At 37.4% G+C, this 24,023-nt stretch overlaps 1 protein-coding gene across 2 annotated transcripts; it reads left to right on the top strand.

The window, feature by feature from the left end:
- Window positions 1–2,983: 2,983 nt before the first annotated feature.
- LOC106084338 (glutathione S-transferase) lies at window positions 2,984–22,562 on the top strand. Of its 2 annotated transcripts, none has more exons than XM_013247949.2 (5): window positions 2,984–3,105; window positions 18,491–18,737; window positions 18,861–19,028; window positions 19,095–19,237; window positions 20,702–22,562. In XM_013247949.2, exons 2-5 carry the CDS (start codon window positions 18,500–18,502, stop codon window positions 20,867–20,869), a joined length of 717 nt encoding a protein of 238 aa, XP_013103403.1. In that variant the 5' UTR covers window positions 2,984–3,105; window positions 18,491–18,499; the 3' UTR covers window positions 20,870–22,562. The 2 variants fall into 2 exon arrangements, with proteins under 2 accessions (XP_013103403.1, XP_059224946.1); XM_059368963.1 differs by lacking the exon at window positions 2,984–3,105 and adding an exon at window positions 3,755–3,841.
- Window positions 22,563–24,023: the final 1,461 nt, after the last annotated feature.

Raw genomic sequence — 24,023 nt, 5'->3', positions numbered from 1 at the left:
ATCCCGGCATGTTGTAGAAGGACAGGGGTGGCCACTGTTCCATCCTAGACGCTATTGGTGCCGATGGTAGACTGAGAAGGATCTCCGATTATCTGACACTGTTACCAATTGAGAACAGGAAATTCAGGTTTCGTTTTTCAGGGAGGGATGAATGGAGGGCGAAGGCTGTGTTTTAGCGACGTGAGATCTACGTCTTCACTAATGGCTTTAAGATGAAGGCAGTTACTGAGGATCTACTCCGACGCACTCAACATCTATAAGTCTCTGAGACTACCGGACGAGGTCTTTCAGGTGGATTTATGCCATTACAGTAGCCCAAAATATTTATGGATTTATGTGGACAGTATGGCGGCGCTGAAGGCCTTGGGTTCGAGAATGATGAGGTCGAAGTGAGTGGCAGATTGCTTGAAGTCCCTGGATAAGATCTTGGTCCACGATGTGCCTTTGATGTTTGGTTCCCAAATATGAAAGAATTTCGCGGAAGGGAAGGCCGTAAATCGTGCTGGAATGGATCCGAAAGATCTTCAGGCCATGGAGCGGGCCAGGTTCTACAATGCCAGATGTAACACCCAGAAAAAAGAGGATTAGATTCAAATGGATCATACACGGACCATACGAGAGGAAACTCTCGAGAAATGCCAACAAGGTGGATGAATGAGAGCAGGTGGACGCGACGACTTATCTTCGATGTACAGATGTGGAGAGACACACGGCGACGAATTGTGGGATAGAATAGAAAAAAACCTGTAAAAAATATGTCATTTAAGAATGGAAAGATATAATCCTTTAAAATTTGAAATGGTTAGAGCTGGGGTGTTATCATAACTATGTGCAAAATTTCAGCGCCCTAGAAAGTTCGGGCGCCTCTTAACAGGGCCCTAAAGTTGGTCACCTCGCCATTTAGAAAAATTGTGCTAAATCTTTATTTGTAATCCGATTTCCCAAATCGCTGGATAGTGCTCAAAAGGCCAGCTGAGGTCTGCAATATCTCTTCTGGTTTGGGAAAATTTGACTTATAATTTTTTTAGTTTTTGGCCGAGACTGGCTTCGTATTTTGCCAAAAATCAGTGAGCATAGCGCGGTAGCGTTGTCCATTCACGGTAACTTGCCTATTATCATCGCCGATTAAGAAGGATGGCCTAATGACGACGCCAGCATGCAAACCGCACTAAACAGTTGTTTTTGTGGTTGAAGTGTTGTTTCGTTAAGCACGTGTGGATTTTCACCTGACCAATAACGCATGTTTTGACGAACCCATTAAGTCAAAAATGAGCTTTTTCACTGAAGATGATGACACTCTCAAAGTAGCGGTCATCGACTCTGAATTTCGGTAGTCAATTTTTATGATAATGAACGCTCATGATCTTTCCATTTAGGAACAGGGGCAAACTTCTCACATATCACTGAGTGATTCAATGATAAGGGACCTACTTTCTAAAGCCGAATGCGGTGCCGCATGGCGACACCTCCTTGGCTAGAAGTTTATACATAGCAAAGATTCTCAGAAATGTCGCCAGCATTAGAAGGGGATAACCACAGCTGAAAAGTTTTTTCCGATGTACTCGCCCGAATTCGAAACCAGGCGTCCGCCATAGGCGGACATGCTTACCTCTGCTCTATGGTCGACATTACCATGATGAAAAAGTTGAGTTTACTGAATGTAAGAGTGCGTTCAAAAAATTAGTTCAATTTAGCAGGCTATGGTTACTTCCGAGAAACCTGCGTAGAATGGACAAGTGCTCTTTTAGGAAATGAATGAGGAGCTAGAAGTTGCAACCCGATAGTTCATGGGATGTTGGAGAACGAGTGAAACTGAGATGCGCTGATGCGACACAACGAATGAGTTTTGTGAAGGAAGATGGAGCTTGTAGAAGATGGAGCGCCGTTGAATATAAAGGGGGAAGACACAATGAAGATGATCACCTGATATGGGATCCACCACGAAGTAATGCGAAAGCGGTTCCGAATTGCAAATAATACCCCATGGTGACACAGGACGTGTTTTTAGCCAGTAACGTTGATAACAACGGAGTCCGGCATAAGGCCAGAGACGAACTCGTCACATGCGTAAATAATTTTCTCGTTCTGACCGATATTTGTCGTTCAAAGCCCCTTTGCCTTCAAACGAGTAAACATAGCCAATAGTCATTGTTATTAATTTAGGTCGGCTAGAGCCAATGAGCCAAATCGGCCGTTATATAGATATACGTATGTATATCTATATATCAATAGATTAGGATGAAGACTTTTTTTTTTGTAAAAAATTATTTATTGCTGCATGAATGAATAAACTTTTACCTATTAATGACTAAAATAATGTTGATTCCATTTAAGTTTTGAAAAGGGTCACGCACAAACCACATTGAAATGAAATTTTTTGTGAAGTTTTAAAATCATTTTGTGCGTGAGGTTTTTTTTATCGAATCACCCTATATATAAGATTTTGTCCAATCTTAAATAAAAACTCATCAAAATCCTAATGTAGATCCCATATAATTCCCCTAATATTTGAATTCTTTGACTTGTGATAACTTCTTGAATTGCAGAATGACTTATGGAAGTCATAACATCCAATATCCCTGCCAAATATGGTCCGAATCGATTCTCAAACTGATATAGCTCCCATAGAAAACTATCTTCAAATTTCAATAAGTCCCTTAATACCGCAACCCTTTGAAGCCGACCAAAGTAACAACTTAGTATGATATATACTATTTTAAACATTATTTACATATTTTCCTTTCTGATATGACTATTCTATCGTTTTTGCAGTCAACTTTCATAATCATCCATTACTATAAACTCCCATCTCTGCAAGTAAACCCTTTTTTCTATGCTCGCTCTCAGTGTAATCTTCTTTACTCAAATCACCAATACACCTCAACCCCAATGAGACGATGAAGACGTTTTCATTTAAACACACCACACTCATGCTCGAATTCGATGGCGGTAAGCTTCGGCTCATATATAAACCTTAACTTGACCACAACCATATTGTAGTCTTCAGCTGTGTGGCTTCAGAGGCGCAAACACGAATTGACACAGAAAGAATATCGGTAGTGCATAGAATTTTTAATTTTGATTAATAAATTAAATTTTAAAAAGGTAAGATCAAAAAACAAAAAATTCGAAATACGAAAATCGTTTACAAAAATTATTGAAAAAGTTTAAAAGTGATGATAAAGACTTTTGGAAATTTTAAATAAAGAACAATGCTGGAAGTGTTTAATGAAAATTTTGAATATTCAAAATTAACTACCTATGCATGTGATGTAATCAAAGAAAAGTGGATATTTAGAAAATTGTTTCTTAATTATGGCACAAAGGTAATGCCAGTGTTGACTTTTTCGAAAAAAAAGAAATTATTCAATTGGCAGCGAAAGTTAGAAAACAAATGCGGCAGCAGCAAATGCAACATCAATTGTCAGCTGAGAAAACTAAAAAACCAAAGACGAAAAAGAACAATGATTATAAAAATAGAATTGAATTTCGAAACCAAATCAATTTACATTCGCACAACTTTTCTGGCAATCTATCTTACCGATCGAAGATGATGATGATGATAGTAGTGGTGTTGGTGGTGGTGGTGGTGTGGTATTATCTTGTTTCAATTTCGTAATGCAACAACATACTTGAGGATTTGTAATACATGTGTTGATCATTCGGCGCAGGTTCTTCATTCGTTGCTCTTCTGATAATGAATTCGCTTAGAAGTGTAAAGCAACGGAGTTCTCGTTGTTTTCGTTAAATAATTTTTGAATATTTAAATTTAAAAAAAAGAAAAATAACGAGCGCGTTGATAAGTGATAACCGTTTTGCTATAAAGTTTTGCTTTAAAAAGGTAAATAAAATTGTATCTTGTTCTTGCTGGAAGACTGACGAAATATTGTATTTGCCATTTCGAGTAATTACGCTTTGCAAAATAATTTGAAAAGAAATCCTTGACCTAATTTTTAATATGCCAAATCAGTGCGACGAATTTGAGAATTTTATACATTTCCAATTGATTGTATAACGCAATGCTAGGCATGCATTGAATAATTCGATAATTATTCAATAATGAATTCTATACGGAAATCATAAAATTGTGTGAAGTTAAGTGCACTTAAGAACCAAAAAGTGTGCACTATTAGAACTTCATATTCCAAACTTATAGCTAACCTAGTGTTAGCTTTGTGAAAATTTTTAAAGAAATTGTTGTATTAAAACAATATTTTTTTTTTGAATAAATGTTAATCATAATCGATAACTTTACTGCATACAATGCAAATAGGAATGCTTTATATAGGCCTTAGGTGAATGTATACGTCCAGTTCATTTTCTACAAATTATATGAAGTAAACATATCCCGAAGACCATTCATTAGAGAATGGAAGCATATTAACTTCATCATTCCATTTGTCAAACCTTGAAATATTGACCGTAGGCCTTATTAAGAATATATGTATATTATAGATCTTTAGGGTGATGTCCGTCCGTCCGTCTTTACTTTTAAACGATATTTCTTTCCTGAGGTATTCTAAGCAAATTAATTAATAATCAGGATTTTTTCTTAACTCTTGTCCTTGATCTACAATACAGACATGGACAAACTAGACAAGAAAGTTCACATGCAGCGAATACTATTAAATCTGTTACTTGGAACAGATTTATGATATACTCTTAACAAAAATTACTTAGTTCAATGTGACATTTGACACGAATGCATTCTGCGAATCCAAATCACAATGAAGTCTTATCTGCTTGTTTTTCAAACGCATATCTAATATACACTCATAGGAAAAATTCCGCATGACAGCGTGTTGAAGATTGCATCGTGTTCCTCGTTGAATCAAACCCTTTTTATCCTGCGGAAACACCCCATAGAAACATCTGCAAGTTCGCCAAGACCGGGGAAGAACTGCTTCCCTACAATGAAAAAATGCAAGTCCTTGAGGGCAGCCATACTATTCACATATATCCTGAGTTTTAAAGGTGACAGGTCCATGCTCCCGATCTTCTTTGCAGCCAAGGTTATGGCACAGTCCTCTGCCTGAAAAGCCTTGCACTCATCCGGCAGTCTAAATGCCATACCGATGTCGAGTGTCGCCGAGAGTCAGTCTCGCCCTTGACTCCATCTTAGTGAAGACCGAGGTCTAATCCAACTCAATCACAGCATCCGCCTACCACACCTCCCTTTTAGGTAAGCGAATCCGGAGGAACCTCTCTCAAATCGGACTCAGGGACCCTCTTTAGCCTACATCCATGGCATCTAGAATGGAACAGTGGCTGTATCCGCCGTTTTCTCAGCATGCCAAGTTCATTCAGCCTAAGCGTTACCTTAGCGACACAGCTCTGAATATATATCTCAACAGGTTCTACATTTAACATCGAACCCAGACCAGCCTGCGATATGGATCATAACGCCCACGTGATCCCGACACAGGCCAGTCTCTCTACCTAGCACCAGCTCCGTCTTCTATGTGTTGGTCCTTAAACCATTTCTTGTAGCCCGTCTCGAAAGCCACCCATAATCTCGCTAATTGTTGACAGAAATCGCCCTCGAATCTATAGGCCGACGTCGACCGCCTATGCGATCAGTTTCTCACGTTGAGATCCAATAGGACTTCGTTTACCACCAGGTTCCACAAAATCGGCAAGAACACTCTTGTCAACCCACTTTCTCCTATGTCCGCATTAATAATCCTGCCGCGAAGTATATTAGAGGCCCACCGGCAGAAATACACCTGACTGCGATGTGGATCGTGATCCCAAAGCAGGTCAGTCTCTATACCAACAGAGTAGTTCCGTTCAAAGACGGTAGTCTGAAATCTGTTATCTTATATCTCTGAATGAAGAGCACCAGCTCCGTCTGCTATGCGTTGGCCCTTAAACCATTTCTAGTAGTCCACCTCGATAGCCTCCACAGTAAACTCCGCATAATCTCGCTGATCGTCGAATGAAATCGGCCTTGAATCTATAAGCCAACGTCGGCCGCATATAAGATCAGTTTCACACGTTGAGATTCAATAGGACTTCGTTTATCACGAGGTTCCAGAGAATCGGCGAGAACACCCTTTTCCTCTGCCTTCTGACCACCCTTTTTATCAAGTCCGCATTGATCCCGTGATCCTTAATCTCGCTGATCGTCGAAAGAAATCTGCCTCGAATCTATAGACTGACATCGTCCGTCGTTCTCCCTCACCTTCAGGAAATGGAGCAATAGAAAGTGTAGGTATAGGACCTTTATGCAAATTCTAATGGGAATTGTATTTAAATTCAATTCTGTGATTTTTTTCAAAATTTTTATTTGTAGCCAAATTTTATTTCCAGTGTTTTCAAAAATTTTATTTCCAGTGTTTTAAGAAAAATTATGACAGATTGATTGGCCTTCCTTCCTTCCTTGTCAAAACACTTTGACTGGTATGGTGGATCGCGATTTCTGATACGCCATGTATATGCATCAACACCTTTGTCAAATTGATTAAGGTGCTCTACATAACCAACAACTTTTGAGAACGGTGTAGAGCACCTTAAACAATTTGACAAAGGTGTTCATGCAGATACATGGTGTATCAGAAATCGCGATCCACCATGCCAGTCAAAGTGTTTTGACAACAGCACACTCTTACTAAACTTTTATAAGTTTTTTTTGTATGCTATTCTTTGAATAGAAAGCATTGAATTTAAATGATCTCGAGCTGGAATATGTTCAAAAAATCACGACAGGATTTTAAGGATCCTAATAAAAGAGCCCAAACGGACAAAGCAAAACTTTTTCCCTTGTCTGGTTGTTGTTGTTGTTGTTGTGGCAGTGTGTTGTGTTCTTTCTTTCGTCTGTACTCTTGTCTTGTCTATATTTCACACATTTTGCCCTCGGGTCATAGAGTTTAAAAGTGCTTTAAAATTACCTCCACTCATCTTCAGCCAGACTAGTATGATTTTTTCCGCCCAAGCCCAAGACTCACAATTACCATAATATCTATGGCATCGCCATATGTCAATTCTTTAACCTTGATTAGATTTAATTGGATGCGGCTACAAATAAAAATTTTGAAAAAAAATCTCCGAATTGAATTTAAATACAATTCCCATTATAATTTGCATAAAGGTCCTATTCCTACACTTTCTACTGCTCCATTTCCACAGAAATACTGCATGTAGTAGTTGTGCAACTAAAAATAAATTAAACAATTAATTTAAGTATAATCAAATAGAATAACCACAGACAACAATTAAATGGCAAATTTACTCAATTTTCCCTCCTATCCGAAACGTACAATGCGAAACGAACAAACGACAATTTGAAATTTTCACTAGGAACCAAGGCGTTAGCTCGGTAAGCATAGAAAAGTCCATAAACACCAGAGTTCAAATCACAAAATCCCATTTGTATTTTTTTTTGTTTTTTTTTTTTTTTAAATCATATTGACTGATTGGGCAAATGGCCAACTAATCACATACTAAGTTGATAAACAATAAATTAAATCAAATGAGTGAGGAGGGAAAAGAAAGAATTGTTTATTTTGCTTTTTTGTACTGCAGACAATTAGTAGTACTGGGCCTATCCCATTGCTAGTTTTGATAAGTAAACCAGTAAGGAAAGGCTAAAAGTCAAAGGCAATACCCTACACCTACCCTATAATTATAAATTCGGGCTATAAATATATGTATATGAGGGCTAGATATAAATCTGAACCGACTTTTTTCCAACAGATCGTTTGAAAATTGTTGTTACTTCGGCCACATAAGTGAAAATCCGGCGATAAATATATCCATAGGAGCTATATCCAAACCTGAACCGATATTCATGAAATCTTCCAGATATGTTAAGATCAGTAACAAAACAATCCGTGCAAAATTTTGTGCAGATCGGTTGCAAATTTTAGTTACTACAGCTATTTAAGTGCAAATCGGGCGGTACATATAAATGGGAGCTATATCTGAATCTGAACCGATTTTGATGAAATCTTGCAGATATGTTGAGATCAATAGCAAAACAGTCCATGCCAAATTTTTTGCAAATCGGTTGAAAATTTTAGTTACAAAGGCCATTAAAGTGCAAATCGGGGGATACATATATATGGGAGCTATATCTAAATCTGAACCGATTTTGATGAAATCTCGCAGATAGGTTAAGATCAGTAACAAAACAGTCTATGGCCAATTTTGTGCAGATCGGTTGAAAATTGTAGACACTACGGCCATTTAAGTGGAAATCGGGCGATACATATATATGGGAGCTATATCCAAATATGAACCGATTTTGATGAAAACTTGCAGGTATGGTAAGATTTGTAACGACACAATCCGTGCCAAATTTTGTGCAGATCGGTTGAAAATTGTAGCTACTAAAGCCTTTAAAGTGCAATCGGGCGATACATATATATGGGAGCTATATCCAAATATGAACCGATTTTGATGAAAACTTGCAGGTATGTTAAGATTTGTAACGACACAATCCGTGCCAAATTTTGTGCAGATCGGTTGAAAATTGTAGGTACTAAAGCCTTTAAAGTGCAAATCGGATGATACATATATATGGGAGCTATATCTAAATTTGAACCGATTTTGTCCATGAGCCAAAAAAGTGACATGTGCAAACTTTCGTGACGATTGGACAACAAATACGACCTGTACCTTTATTACAAGAATACATGTACTCCCAGACGGACATGGGTAAATCGAATCAGAAAGTGATTCCGAGTCGATCGGTATACTTATCAATGGGTCTAGCTCTTCTCCTTCTTTCTAGCGTTGCCATCAAATGCACACACTCATAATAACCTGTACCACAGTGGTGGTGTGGGGTTTAAAATCTAATCTACAAATCTAGAAAATCTCATCGATTCTTCTTTTATTGTGTGAAAGAATGAAATCCAAGTAATGTCATGGTTGAAATAGGTTGGTTTAGAATGGAAGAGAGTGATACCAAAATATCGATTTGGTATTAGAGCTGGCAAAATATCGATGACACTATCGATATATTATTTTTTGTCTGAATATCGATTGATAATTTTCCTATCGATACTATCGGCAAAGTTAAATCTTTTGAAAAATTAAACAGAAATATGCGCCTATAGTGGGCGCAATTTTTATCCGAATGGGCTTAAATTGTTATACCCTCCACCATAGGATGGGGGTATATTAATTTCATCGTTCTGTTTGTAACTCCTCATAATAATCGTTTAAGACCCCATCAAGTATATAATATTCTTGATCGTCATAACATTTTATGTCGATCTAGCCATGTCCGTCCGTAGGTCCGTCTGTCTGTCGAAGGCACGCTAACTTTTGAACGAGTTAAGCTAGCCGCTAGAAAATTTGCACACATACTTCTTATAAGTGTAGGTCGATTGGGATTACAAATGGGCCATATCGGTCCATGTTTCAATAAAGCTGCCATATAAACATATCTAGAATCTTGACTTCTTGAGCCACTAGAAGCCACCACTCTCAACCGTTGTGGCTGACATTTTGCATGATGTGTTTTGATATGATTTCCAACAACTGTACTAAGTACGATTGAAATCGGTTCATAACCTGATATAGCTGCCATATAAACCGATCTGGGATCTTGATTTCTTGAGCCTCTAGAGAGCGCAATTCTCATCCGATTTAGCTGAAAATTGGCACGGCGTGTTTTGATATGACTTCCAACAACTTTGCTAAGTATGGTTCAAATCGGTTCATAACCTGATATAGCTGTCATATAAACCGATCTGGAATCTTGACTTCTTGAGCCTCTAGAGAGCGCAATTCCTATCTGATTTGGCTGAAATTCTTCAAGACGTGTTTCGTTATTACTTCCAACAATTGTGCTAAGTATGATTGAAATCGGTTCATAACCTGATATAACTGCCATATAAACCGATCTGGGATCTTGACTTCTTGAGCCACTAGAGGGCGCAATTTTTATCCGATTTGACTGAAATTTAGCATGAAGAGTTTTATTATGACTTCCAACAAATGTGTGAAATATGCTTCAAATCGGTCCATAACCCGATATAGCTGCCATATAAACCTATCTGGGATCTTGAATTTTGAGCACCTAGAGGCCGTAATTATTATCCGATTTAATTGAAATTTTGTACAACGGCTTCTTCAAAGACCTTCAATATACGTGTCAAATATGGTCTGAATCGGTCTATATCTTGATACAGCTCCCACATAAACCGATATCTCTATTTTACTCTTGAGCCCCTAATGGCAGCAATTCTTATTCGAATTTGCTGAAATTTTACACAATGATTTCTACTATAGTCTCCAAAATTCATTCCAATATGGTCTGAATCGGACCATAGTTTGGTATAGCTCCAATAGCATAGTTATTCTTTTCTTTTATCCTATGTTTGCCTAAAAAGAGATACCGGGAAAAGAACTCGACAAATGCGTTCCATGGTGGAGGTAATATAAGATTCGGTTCGAACGAACTTAAAATGCTTTTACTTGGTTTTTGCTTTAAAGTTACTGAAATTAACGAAAGTATCGATAGTTATCGATATTTTTTGAAAAATATTTGAAAATATCGAATGTTGCAAATATCGATAGTTTGCCAGCTCTAGTGCGTCTCGCACTGGCAGGCAGAAGGAGTTTCACTTTAGGTTCTCATTTCTTTAAGAACTTGTCTGAATTAGTGGATGTGAACATTCTCCAGTTGTTGGGCTTGTTTTCGTTTAAAATGCTCGTATAGCTGATGTAAAATTAACGATAGCATCGATACTATCGATATTTGTTATTAGAAGTATCGAAAATTTCGAATGTTGCTATTATCGATAGTTTGCCAGCTCTATTTGGTGTCCACTGAGGCTATCGTTTAAACTATTGGGATTCCTTAATCTTCTTTTGCACTTTCGATCTTATACAGCTCAGCTGACAAACCATCGGCTCCTGTTGCCTTGTTTAATAGTTTTAACACACAACCATCTTACCCATCTATCGAACTTCTTGCAAGATTCTGCAAATAAGCTAATCCAAACTCCTTGTCAACGTAATACCTAAAGTCTTGAACAACTCAACTGCCAACCCATCGGCTCCTGCTGCCCTGATTATTCTCCGGTCTGACTGTTAATATTTTTTATCATTCTGGATGGATGGTATATAATCAATAAATCGTCACCCTTACCACGCAAATACCCCAATTTGGGAGCCTATTTTCTATACATATTATGTTTCTGTCACAATATTGACTGCTTATTCGTATGGGAATGTACCTGCATCATAACCATTGGTCTGATGTTTCAGCATTTGGCAACATTTTTGTTGTATGTGTTTGTCTCCAGTTATGTTTCCTTGTCCTAATGAAACCTGGTTTTTAAGCTATATCCTTAAGATCCGGTTATGATGATTTCTACTGTTCTGATTAAGTTGGATCCGCATCTTCTTATGCCACCAGCCCAGCTCAGTGGCAATGTGAATGCCCTTTGGAAAAACATTTGGCAAGGCATTGTGCAACCTGGAATACCATCAAGTGTTAATAAGGCAGAGATTTGCGCTACCCATAATTCCATGTTTCGATGTCGCCAATGTTTGGCGGAACAAAAAAAACGCATTGCACCTAACTGGTTTCTTTAGGCTTTGGCTAAGCACGTTGTTCTCGTTCGATTTGAACCAGACAAAAGAAAACCAGCTTTTTTTACATACCGACCGGCCGGCCGGCCGGCATTTTGGCCCCCAGTAACAGTCTGGGGGCATTGCTAACCGGTTTGTTGTCGTCAACCCACAAACATTGCATTTTTGGGCTTTTGTATTCTCTCACTTTGATTTCCATTATTTCCAATATTGGTTGGCCTCTTCCCTGACTGTTTTAAGAGATTTTTATCTTGGGGAAATGTTTGCAACGTTAATTGGCTTCATTCAATAGCCATGGTTGTTGGTCGTGGCCAAACTACTGATATGGTGTGCTGTGGTGGCATGTTGGCGTGCATACCCTGTCTCTCTCTCTCCGTCTCTGGTTGAATGGCTGCATGGATGATGATGAATAGTTTCAAGTATCTCCAAGAAAGCCAGACTTAAACAGACCCAGAATGGCTCAAGTAACTGCACTTCTGTTGCATGCAGCATGCCCCCATATATTTTAATACTTGGTACAGTTTCATGACAACGCCCTTCAATTTCCATCCATATTTGGTTTCGCGCTTCCAATTTATTCATAACTATCGCAGTCGACTCAAGTAAATCTTTTTTTTTCTTTTGTCGCTAGCTTTGTTCGCCTGCAACCGATGCCCTGATTTGGGTTTTCTTCATACTGTTGTTGGTTTCTTAAGCTCTTGAGGAATTTCTGTGGGTGCAGCTAAACAAAAAAAAACTGAACTAAAGAAACCTCCCCATGAAACAAAAAGAGTTAAGGAAATTATTAATGAAACCCAAATGGCGGCACCGCCATCAGTTCGACTATTACAATCACTCATTGCACTCAAATGAAAGTAGGAGTTAACGTCATTAAAATCTACTTCCGCTGTCAGTTTGAATTTTGTTCATAATTAATTGTTGTGTTGCCATGCTTGTGTCGTCGTTGATGGAAATTAATCTGCTAATGGATATGGTAATCATTTAATTTTCAAAATTTGTTTCACATATGAATTTTGTAATAGATATGGCAAAACAAAATTAACTTGTCTTTCGAACAGTTCGACAAAAAAAAATGTTAACAAAGCTTAGAATAATTTAATAACTTGGAAAAATTTTGTCAAAATTACAATTCCATAGGAAATTTTATCCAAATTTATTTCTGGAAAATGGCATTTCATTTCTATGGGAAATTTTGTATGAATTTCATTTTAATAGAAAATTTGTTTAAAATTTCATTCCTATGGTAAATTTTGTCTGCTTTACATTTCCATAGAAAATTTTGTACAAATTTCATTTAAATAGAAAATTTTGTCACAATTTTTGTTTTCTCAACGAAATTTTGTCGAAATTTCTTGTCTGCAGGACATTTTTTTAAAAATATAATTTCTACAGAAAATTTTGTCAAAATTTCGAATTGAATAGGAAATATTGTGCAAGTTTCGATATTGAAGCAAATTTTGTCAAAATCTCAATACCGAAGAAAATTTTGTAAAAATTTTATTTTTATAAGAAATATTGTCAAAGTTAAATTTTTATGGGAAATTTTGTCAAATTTTAATTTCTATAGTAAATTTTGTCAAAATTTCATTTTTATACACAGAAAGAAAAATGTTCATGATATTAATGATTTTGTCATAACATTTATGAAATGAAACTTTTCATAACATTTATGAAACTTTTCATAACATTTATGAAACACGTTCTCAATTCTAGGATACATATCGTAATATTTATGAAAATCAAACATACATTTTATGTTTTTGAGTATTTATAAGATTTATGACAAAACTATCACGATTTAAGAAAACCTTTCATAACATTTATTACTATTTTTCACAACATTTAAGAAAAAATTTCATAAAATTGGTCATAATACTAGCTGGGCCTTCTTTTACTTTATAGGGAACAAAATTATTCTTGGAATATTCATCAATTAAAGAGCTTTTAGTGAAATACCATGGCATAAAAATAGTATATGTATATCGCTTGACTAACAGTATAACAATATAAATGCCTTTATCTGAATCCCATACAAACTTTATTGGTCTATGAATTCGCTCGAAGCGCTTAGGGTCATTTAAAATTGTATGTTAGATGTGCTCCATTCTTAAAAGACTTTATTTGAGTCCGATATTATCATGGGAAGTTTGGGATTGGGAAGGACCACCCTTTGAGACCTGGGTTGATGGGTGGTCCCGAAAGTGGGTATGATCTTCGTGCTCTACACCCCCTCCCCAAATACCTTTCATTTGAGTCCCATATTGTCATGATCGGTAAATATGTATGACCGATTTTGGGGCGTTTTCGGGGGTGAAGTGGTCCCCCAGACACATAGCCCTGAAAAAATGTTAGCATCCTGCTCTACTCTCAAAAACTATTTATTTAAACCCCATATTGTCATTCGTTTAAGGGGTTCTATGGGATGAGGAGTCCCCAAACACTTGGCCTCAAGAATTGGTTATCAAATTCGTTTTCTAATCTCAAATACCTTTCATTTGAGCCACATATTGCCATGGTCGGTAAATTTGTACTCTTTGCGGGGTGTTTTGGGGAAGGGGCGGTGCCCCAAATACATGGTCTCACATTAGGATATCAGATTTGAATTCTACTCCCAAATACCTTTATTTGAGCCCCATATTACGATGGTCAGTAAAAAGCTGGTCCCGAAAGTGGGTATCAATTTAGTGCTTCTTGACTGACTTCTTGAAGCTACAATTTCATCCGATTTAGCTGAAATTTTGCATAAAGTATTCTTTTATGACGCCCAACGGTCCATATCGGTCTATACTCTGATATAGGTCCCATATAAACCGAATTTCCGACTTGACTTTCTGAGTCCCTGGAAGCCGGAATTTTTGTGCGATTTGGCTGAAATTTTGCACATACTGCTTTATTTTGACTTCCAACAAATATGCCTTGTACGGTCCAAATCGGTCTATAACCTGATATAGCCCCCATATAAATCGATCTCCCGATTTGACTTCTTGAGCCCCTGGAAGCCGAAATTTTTGTTCGATTTTGCTGAAATTTTGCATGTAGCGTTTTGTTATGACACCCAACAACTGTGTCAAATATGATTCATATCGGTCAAGAACATGATACAGCTCCCATATAAATCGATCTCCCGATTTCACTTCTTGAGCCCTTACCAGCCGCGATTTTTATCCGATTTGGCTGAAATTTTCCATATAGTATTCTATTATGACTCTCAACAACTGCGCCAAGTTCTGTCCAATTCGGTCTATTAGTAGATAAAGCTCGCATATATTAGCAGAATCAGTGGTGGTGGGTTCCCAAGATTCGGCCCGGCCGAACTCACCACGCTTTTACTTGTTTCTTCTAATTTTTTGTGCCCGTTAGGGGCGAAGATCATTTTTATACCCACCACCGAAGGATGGGGGTATATTCATTTTGTCATTCCGTTTGCAACACATCGAAATATCCATTTCCGACCCTATAAAGTATATATATTCTTGATCAGCGTGAAAATCTAAGACGATCTAGACATGTCTGTCCGTCTGTCTGCTGAAATCACGCTACAGTCTTCAAAAATTGAGATATTGAGCTGAAATTTTGCACAGATTCTTTTTTTGTCCATAAGCAGGTTAAGTTCGAAGATGGGCTATATCGGACCATATCTTGGTATAGCCCCCATATAGACCGATCCTCAGATTTAGGGTCTTAGGCCCGTAAAAGCCACATTTTACATCCGATTTGGATGAAATTTAGCACAGTGAGTTGTGTTAGGCCCTTCAACATTCCTTGTCAATTTGGCCCAGATCGGTTCAGATTTGGATATAGCTGCCATATAGACCGATCTTCCGATTTATGGTCTTAGGCCCATAAAAGCCACATTTATTATCCGATTTTGGTGAAATTTGGGACAGTGATTTGCCTTAGGCCCTTCGATATCTTTCTTCTATTTGGCCCTGATCGGTTCAGATTTGGATATAGCTGCCATATAGACCGATCTTTCGATTTAAGGTTTTGGGCTCATAAAAAGCGCATTTATTGTCCGATGTCGCCCAAATTTGGGACAATGACTTGTGTTGGGCCCTTCGATATTTGTCTTCAATTTGGCTCAGATCGGTCCAGATTTGGATATAGCTGCCATATAGACCGATCTCTCGGTTGAACAATGACTTGTAGTTATAAGCATTTGGTCTAAATCGGATGATATATATAGAGCTGCTATGGGGCTTAAGGTATGCATTTTTCACTGGATTTTGACGAAATGTGGTTCATATATATACCCGAGGTGGTGGGTATCCAAAGTTCGGCCCGGCCGAACTTAACGCCTTCTTACTTGTTCTATGATGTGTTAGTTTCTCTTACATGATGAGCTTATAGATCGAAAATGTTATACAATGGCTGTAGCTTTCATTTTTATACCCACCACCGAAGGATTAGGGTATATTCATTTTGTCATTCCGTTTGCAACATATCGAAATATCCATTTCCGACCCTATAAAGTATATATATTTTTGATCAGCGTAAAAATCTATAACGATCTAGGCATGTCCGTCCGTCTGTCTGTTGAATTTACGCTACAGTCTTTAAAAATAGAGATATTGAGCTGAAACTTTGCACAGATTCTTTTTTTTTTTTGTCCATAAGCAGGTTAAGTTCGAATATGGGCTATATCGGACTATATCTTGATATAGACCCCATATAGACCGATCTGCCGATTTAGGGTCTTAGGCCCATAAAAGCCACATTTATTATCGGATTTTGCTGAAATTTGGGACAGTGAGTTGTGTTAGGCCCTTCAACATTCTTCTTCAATTTGGCCCAGATTGGTCCAGATTTGGATATAGCTGTCATATGGACTAATTCGCCGATTTGGGGTCTTAGGCCCATAAAAGCCACATTTATTATCCGATTGTGCTGAAATTTGGGACAGTGAGTTGTGTTAGGCCCTTCGACATTCTTCTTCAATTTGGCACAGATCGGTTCTGATTTGAATATAGCTGTCATATAGACCGATCCGCCGATTTAAGGTCTTAGGCCCATAAAAGACGCATTTTTTGTCCGATCTCGCCGAAATTTTTGACAGTGAGTTAAATTAAACCCTTCCACATATTTCTGCAATATAGCACAGATCGGTCCAGATTTGAATATAGCTGCCATATAGACCGATCTGCCGATTTAAGGTTTTGAGCCCATAAAAGGCGCATTTATTATCCGATGTGGCCGAAATTGGGGACAGTGAGTTGTGTTAGGACCTGTGTTAGCTGCTATGGGGTATATGGTATTAATTTTTCACCGCATTTTGACGAAAGGTGGTTTACATATATACCCGAGGTGGTGGGTATCCAAAGTTCGGCCCGGCCGAACTTAACGCCTTTTTACTTGTTCCATTGTATACAATTTTCGATCATTCAGCTCATGTCGAAAATAGGAATTTTTGTTCCGAAAGAATTCTGAACGATGTCTGAATGTCCTGACGTATGGTTTTTTTTTTAATTTTTCTTCCAATAGTTCGGTAGGAATTCTGAACGATGTCTGAACTCCATGTCGGATGTTTTTGTTATTTTGTGCTTCCTTTTTATTTATTTATTTCTTTGAACCATTAGGCATTTTTGTTTCGACAGTTCTGATGGAGTTCAGAACTAATTATGAACCGTGTGTCTGTCTTTTTTTGTGCTTCTTTTTTTGTGGCGCCTATTTTTACCGGTAGAAATTCTTCCCTACATTTCGAAAGGAATTCTGAACGATGTCTGAACTCGTTGTTGAATGTTTTTGTCTTTTTTTGCGCTTTCTTGTTTCCATATTTTTTTTTTTTGTAATCCGTTGTGTGCCACCTTTGCAGAGGTTAGCATGCACACATATGACCCTGAGTGCCTGGGTTCGAATCCAGGCGAGAACATCAGAAAAAATATTCAGTCGTGAGTATTTTATGCTGATGACATTTCTGAGCTACTACGCCATGTAAAACCTTCTCCCGTTCGGAGATTCTTAAGGAATTAACAAAATTTGCACTTTTAACCGTCAGAAAACACATTCGATTACTGTAAGAATTCTTTCTGAATTCGATAAGACAAGTCGTAAAGTACATCCAAATTTAACAAATTTTTATTCCAGTATTCGGTCAGAAATCGATAGGACGAGTCGGAAAAACATTCGAATTCTTAAGAAATTCATATATATTTTTGGTCAAAAATCGATAAGGCAAGTCGGAAGACACATTCATATTCATTAAGACTCAACTTCAGAATTCGGTCAGATTTCTTAACGACAACTCTAAATTTCTTTTCGAATTTTCCATAACTTTGGTTCAGAATTCGGTGCAAAGTGTCGGCGAAAACATCAGATTTCCCTCCGACATTTCGTTCTGAAGTTGTGTTAACAACCATTTCGGATCCGATCATACAATTTTTAACGAAACCCATAAATCACTCAACGAACTCAGGTACTTAGAAGCTGGCAGACGGATATGAAGATTCTATGTACTCAGCGCAAGTTCCTGAGGGAATGTGCTGATTAATAATAATAAGTTGTTAATTTTGACTGCTGTACACAAACTTTTGTTATCAACTGTTTGGCGGAGAATTCTTGCAATAAAATATTAAGATAAGAATAATGTAGCATGAATTGCTAAAAAATTTAAATGGAGCATATAATTGATATATACACGCACTCATAGTTGTTTTTAGAGTGAGCTATGAAAATTGAAAGTGTAAGATTTCATGTGGTAATCTTATCATGAAAAAATTAAAAGTTAACAAAAAATCAGCACAGACATGTGTTGACACTGTAAGAACACAAAAAAATAAAAAAAATAATAATCAAATAATTTCCAAGTCTTTATTATCAAATATTGTTGCAATATTTTTAGATATTAAAAAAAGGAATTATTGAAAATTTATTGTCTGTCTACGCTTTTTTTAAGTTTTAATTAGTTTTTTTTTTCTTTTATATCTCATCATCCTAATTACAGCTTTAAAACATGGCCGATGAAGCTGCACCACCCGCTGAAGCTCCAGCGGCGCCCGCCGAGGGTGAGGCTCCACCACCCGCCGAAGGCGAAGCTGCCCCACCAGCTGAACCCGTCAAGAACACCTACACTCTATTCTACTTCAATGTCAAGGCATTGGCTGAGCCATTGCGTTATCTCTTCGCCTATGGCGGCATTGAGTACGAGGATGTGCGTGTAACACGTGACGAATGGCCAGCCCTGAAACCAAGTAAGTTCATAGTAAAACACACCCAAACTGATAATTGGAGGCCGGAGGCGTTTCTTCCTCCATTGCCATGTTGTTGCATGTTATAACTAAGCATTCGTCTGCGTTTTGTTTGATCTTTTAAAGCTATGCCTATGGGTCAAATGCCCGTTTTGGAAGTTAATGGCAAGCGCGTTCACCAGAGCATTTCCATGGCACGTTTCCTGGCGAAAACTGTTGGCTTGTGCGGTGCCACACCCTGGGAAGATCTACAGATTGATATTGTTGTCGATACCATCAATGATTTCCGCCTAAGTAGCGAACAATGTGTGCCGTTGCATGTCTATGTTGTTTGATTAATCTTTGTATTTTAATATATAGAAATTGCAGTCGTCTCCTACGAACCCGAGGATGATATCAAGGAAAAGAAATTGGTCACCCTTAACAATGAAGTCATTCCATTCTATTTGGAGAAATTGGAACAAACTGTCAAGGACAACGATGGTCATTTGGCATTGAATAAGGTGAGTTGGAAAACTATGGCTGTAGACATTACCCACCAACTGAATGCAAAGTGACTTAACTAATAAAAGGTGGGGACACAATACCAGACATGATCCTACATAGGGGCGAGGTAGGGCAAATAATTCTTAACTTAGATATTCTTTTTTGAGGCTGCTTTTTAGTAAAAAGAGCGCACAAAAAGCCGTTTACTTGCTTGGGTGTATGTCCATAGTAGCATGAGGTGCATTAATATCCGTACCCTCTTTTCAACCTAATTAACAAAAGTCTTGAGAAGGGTGGAGCGGACGTTCGAGTTATTGCTTAGTTCATGTCCAGTTCTCTTGGGACAAGTCCTAATGGTATTTTATGCCGGCACCTGCTGTGTTGGCCTAATCCTGCAGGGCTCTTAACTCCGGGTGAATATAATGTGTCTACCAACGCCCCCAGATATGAGCGAAGCCAGCATGTGTAATGTGTAATTCTTAATAGTTCGATTATTTGGAAGGCCGCGAATAATCGATTAATCGAGTGTACTACTTTTGTAGCTCTCCTCAAGTGGCTGTAAAATTTCGTGCGTAATAGGTACCTATAGCAAAATTCTGAGAGCTATTATTGAGGAGCGAAATAAAACTATTAAACCCCGCTTACACTGCTCTTTAAACCCGGACTCAATGGCTCGATCATCTGTTTTCCTCTTTATAAAGGGTGATTTTTTTGAGGTTAGGATTTTCATGCATTAGTATTTGACAGATCACGTGGGATTTCAGACATGGTGTCAAAGAGAAAGATGCTCAGTATGCTTTGACATTTCATCATGAATAGACTTACTAACGAGCAACGCTTGCAAATCATTGAATTTTATTACCAAAATCAGTGTTCGGTTCGAAATGTGTTCATTCACCGTAACGTTGTGTCCAACAGCATCTTTGAAAAAATACGGTCCAATGATTCCACCAGCGTACAAACCACACCAAACAGTGCATTTTTCGGGATGCATGGGCAGTTCTTGAACGGCTTCTGGTTGCTCTTCACTCCAAATGCGGCAATTTTGCTTATTTACGTAGCCATTCAACCAGAAATGAGCCTCATCGCTGAACAAAATTTGTCAAAATTTGAACACATTTCGAACCGAACACTGATTTTGGTAATAAAATTCAATGATTTGCAAGCGTTGCTCGTTAGAAAGTCTATTCATGATGAAATGTCAAAGCATACTGAGCATCTTTCTCTTTGACACCATGTCTGAAATCCCACGTGATCTGTCAAATACTAATGCATGAAAATCCTAACCTCAAAAAATTACCCTTTAAAATAAGAGTTGTACTGCAATAACAACTCTTTAAAATTGGGTCAGACATCTCTTCATTGCTTACAGAGTTTAGTTATTCTTTTATTTATACGATCGTTTCGATGTTTTCATTTATATTTTGTTCAGCAACACTTTTCGTGACTTTAAATTTCATCATATCCCATTTCTTTTACAGTTGACCTGGGCCGATGTCTACTTTGCAGGCATTTTGGATTACATGAACTACATGGTGAAGCGTGACATTTTGGAACAATACCCCGCCTTGCGTGGTGTTGTCGATTCCATCAATGCCTTGGAACCCATTAAGGCCTGGATCGAAAAGAGGCCACAAACTGAAGTTTAAGACAAATTCCTCCAATTCGCCAACCGCGAACAACAATTAGAACACCAGAAGAGCACGATATATATTTTTTTGTATACAGAGAAGAAAAAAAACCACAACATAGAAACAAAAATCTATTGAAAAAAATCGATAAAAAAAACAGCAACAACATCAATTATACAACAACAACTGTATTGTTTTACATTTAACATTTTGTTCCTTTCTTTTTTTTTGTAATAATATGAGATAATAATAATAATGAAACATACATCAATATAATATCAACAATAATACTTACATACAGACATATTAATAATAAACTTAAATATATACATATATATATAAAAGAAAAAAAAACTAACAACAATTTTTTGTTAACAATTTTATGTTTTTTTTTATTTAATTTCTAATAATTTTATAATGGCATGGAATTCTATAACTGGAATGAAGTTCGAAAAACAAACAAACACTCTTATACATATACATGTGTTTAGTAGTAGAAAAATAATTTGTTAAACATTTTTGTGTGACGGACTAAAATTTCCTTGTTAATGGGGCAACAAGGATTTGGTTCAATTCGTATATGTCTGTCTAGTTTTTTTTGTTTTTGTATGTGGACCTTATGGATAACACCGACCTTAAAGCAATGACATAAAGGCTTAACGATTTCGACTGCTAACGAAGCCCATGGCTGTTTGGGTAATTACAAAAGCCATGGGTTGTTTGATTATTTGATTAGTTTTTGTTGGTAGCTCTAGACTTTAACTTGCTGTAGTTTGTAGATTTGCATGATGCCAAACGCTATTTTCTTACAACCCACATTCACTTACTCTAGCCACTAGATACCAAACAAAACACCTTTACTATGTTAATTCTAGATGTAAGCAAGCAGACTTGAAGCTTTTTGTTCTTTTTAGGTATAAACAGGCTTTAGTTTTATAAGATTAAAACATAAATTTAGTTAATAAACATTTATATTTACATTATTCAAATAACACGATAACTTAGCAAAGCCACCACAGCCAGCTAAAAACTCGAACTCACCACACTCCCCACTGCTCTCAGAGCGCACACAACAACAGCATAGAGGAAAGTAACCAACACACACACAGTAGCTAAACCTCTACCATCTTTTTGATGTGTTGTTCACCTCAACAACCAAGGGCATTAGTAAAGGGGGCGGTGGTGTTGGTGTAAATAAACAACAGCACAATACACACCACCACCCCAAGAACAACTGATAACAAACTCAACTTTATTCCCGAAGAGCATTGAGTATAAAAAAGACTCAAAACTACACTTTGGTCTTAATGTATTTCAAAATTAATATTTTGCAACTAACTTCTAACCACCACCAACAACAACAACAACACTACTTACACTCAACTACAACTCCTGTCGGTACAAAAACAGTAGACCAACAACATTCAACACTATAACAAACAGTATCCCCCACAGGACAAACAGACTCACCCACCTATCTATCAATCGGTTTTCTACATCTCTTTATCGATTGGCTAAAAACCAAACAATTACAGATTTGCATTAATTTTTGTTTTCAAAACATTTTGGTCATCAAATTTGAAACTAAAAATGCTTGAATCAAGTAATTAAAAATTTGTAATTGCAATTGTATTTTTATACGGAGAAATTTTGTTATTTTATTCTAAAAGACAATTTTTAATAAAAATACAACAAAAATTTATGAGCATAATGAATTTTTATTTTTGATTTCAACAAGACAAACTAAAAGGGACAGAGAGGTATATGTGGCAACCCCAAACTTGCCGACTTCTGAGAGTAAACGAGATGGCTGTCAGACAAAAACGAAAGCAACAACTATTTGCTCGTGAGTTGTTCAGCAGCCTTCACTGTAGAGTTTCGTAAAAGTTAATAGAATTGTCGCACAATTTTATATTAAATAAAGATAGATTTAAATAATTGCTAAATTAAACTTGAGTCTTTTATTGGCCACAACAACTATATTGGTGACCCCTGCATAACACGTACGGTCTGAAATACAATTGATTTCAACGTTATTGGAAAAATGTATTCTTCGAAGCAGTGCAGCGGCAGAATTTTTGAATTGAACGGCAATTTGATTATATTTTGTGCATGCATCGTTTTGCTATGACAAATTTTGTTGTTTGCTTATGCATGCCAACCAATACAACTTGCGATAACGAGGGAAAATTATAAAACCCCGTTTACACTGCTTATTAAATCCGGATTTAAGGCTCCCGTCAGCTGATTTTATGAAAGGAAAGCAGATCATCGAGCCATTAAATCCGGATTTAAAGAGCAGTGTAAGCGGGGATTTTTAGGAAGATTCTGGTAGCGGCGATTTCATTTCTCTTCGAGAAGCACGGCAGACTTCAAGAGATGTTCAAAGACCTGGAATGCGTTGGGTACTTATACCAAAGTTTAATAAACATAATCCAGAGTTGTGGTTCGCCCAAATAGAAAGATCATTCGCTTTATATGACGTAACACAAGAAGCTGATAAGTTTGATATTCTTTCAGTTGATCTCGAGGATGAAATACTCTTGTCTGTGGAAGACCTTATAATGGATCCTCCGGCTGTGAAAATGTATACTGTTTTAAAACAACGCATTATTTCGAGATTTGCTGAACCTCCAAATTACGGCGTTTGCTTCAAGGTGGAGAAACAGCTAGTTTGAAACCATCAGAGGTTTTGTCTCATATGAAACGTTTAGCACCTGACAGTGCTAATGAGGCCATTATTGGCACGTTATTTTTGGGTCAAATACCAGACTCGATTCTACCGCTATTGACAATATGGAAGGAAGAAGATTTAGATAAACTTTCAAAAATGGTAGACGAGATGTTGGACGCCAATAATAGCCTACAAATACAACAAAATAGTAAGAAGAAGAATCTTCAACGATCAAGATCTCGAAGCAGTGCCCGAGCCAACAAAGATTCAAGTGAGAATTTACTTTGCTGGTACCACCAAAAGTTTGGCGAAGCTGCTCAGCATTGCAAACCTAATTGCACTCCTTACAACAATGCATCGGGAAACTAGTTTGGCTATCGTCAGTCCACGGGGTTGGCGACAGCGGCAACCATAATCACGTTAAAGAAAATCGTTTACATATTTTCGACAATGATGCATTGACTGCGGCTCTGTGGCGTCTGTAGTCCCACCATCTTT

Source organism: Stomoxys calcitrans, chromosome 5 (genome assembly GCF_963082655.1).
Source record: "Stomoxys calcitrans chromosome 5, idStoCalc2.1, whole genome shotgun sequence".
In the NCBI taxonomy this organism is placed as follows: Eukaryota; Metazoa; Arthropoda; class Insecta; order Diptera; family Muscidae; genus Stomoxys; species Stomoxys calcitrans.
The sequence above is the reverse complement of the archived record's forward strand: the minus strand, read 5'-3'. Positions and strand labels throughout refer to the sequence as shown.

Excerpts from the sequence above, each read along its gene's own strand:
- LOC106084338 (XM_013247949.2), top strand. The coding sequence starts at position 18,500 with ATGGCCGATGAAGCTGCACCACCCGCTGAAGCTCCAGCGGCGCCCGCC. Across the intron at positions 18,738-18,860 it reads ATGGCCAGCCCTGAAACCAA|CTATGCCTATGGGTCAAATG; the intron begins GTAAGTTCATAG and ends GATCTTTTAAAG. Across the intron at positions 19,238-20,701 it reads GTCATTTGGCATTGAATAAG|TTGACCTGGGCCGATGTCTA; the intron begins GTGAGTTGGAAA and ends TTTCTTTTACAG.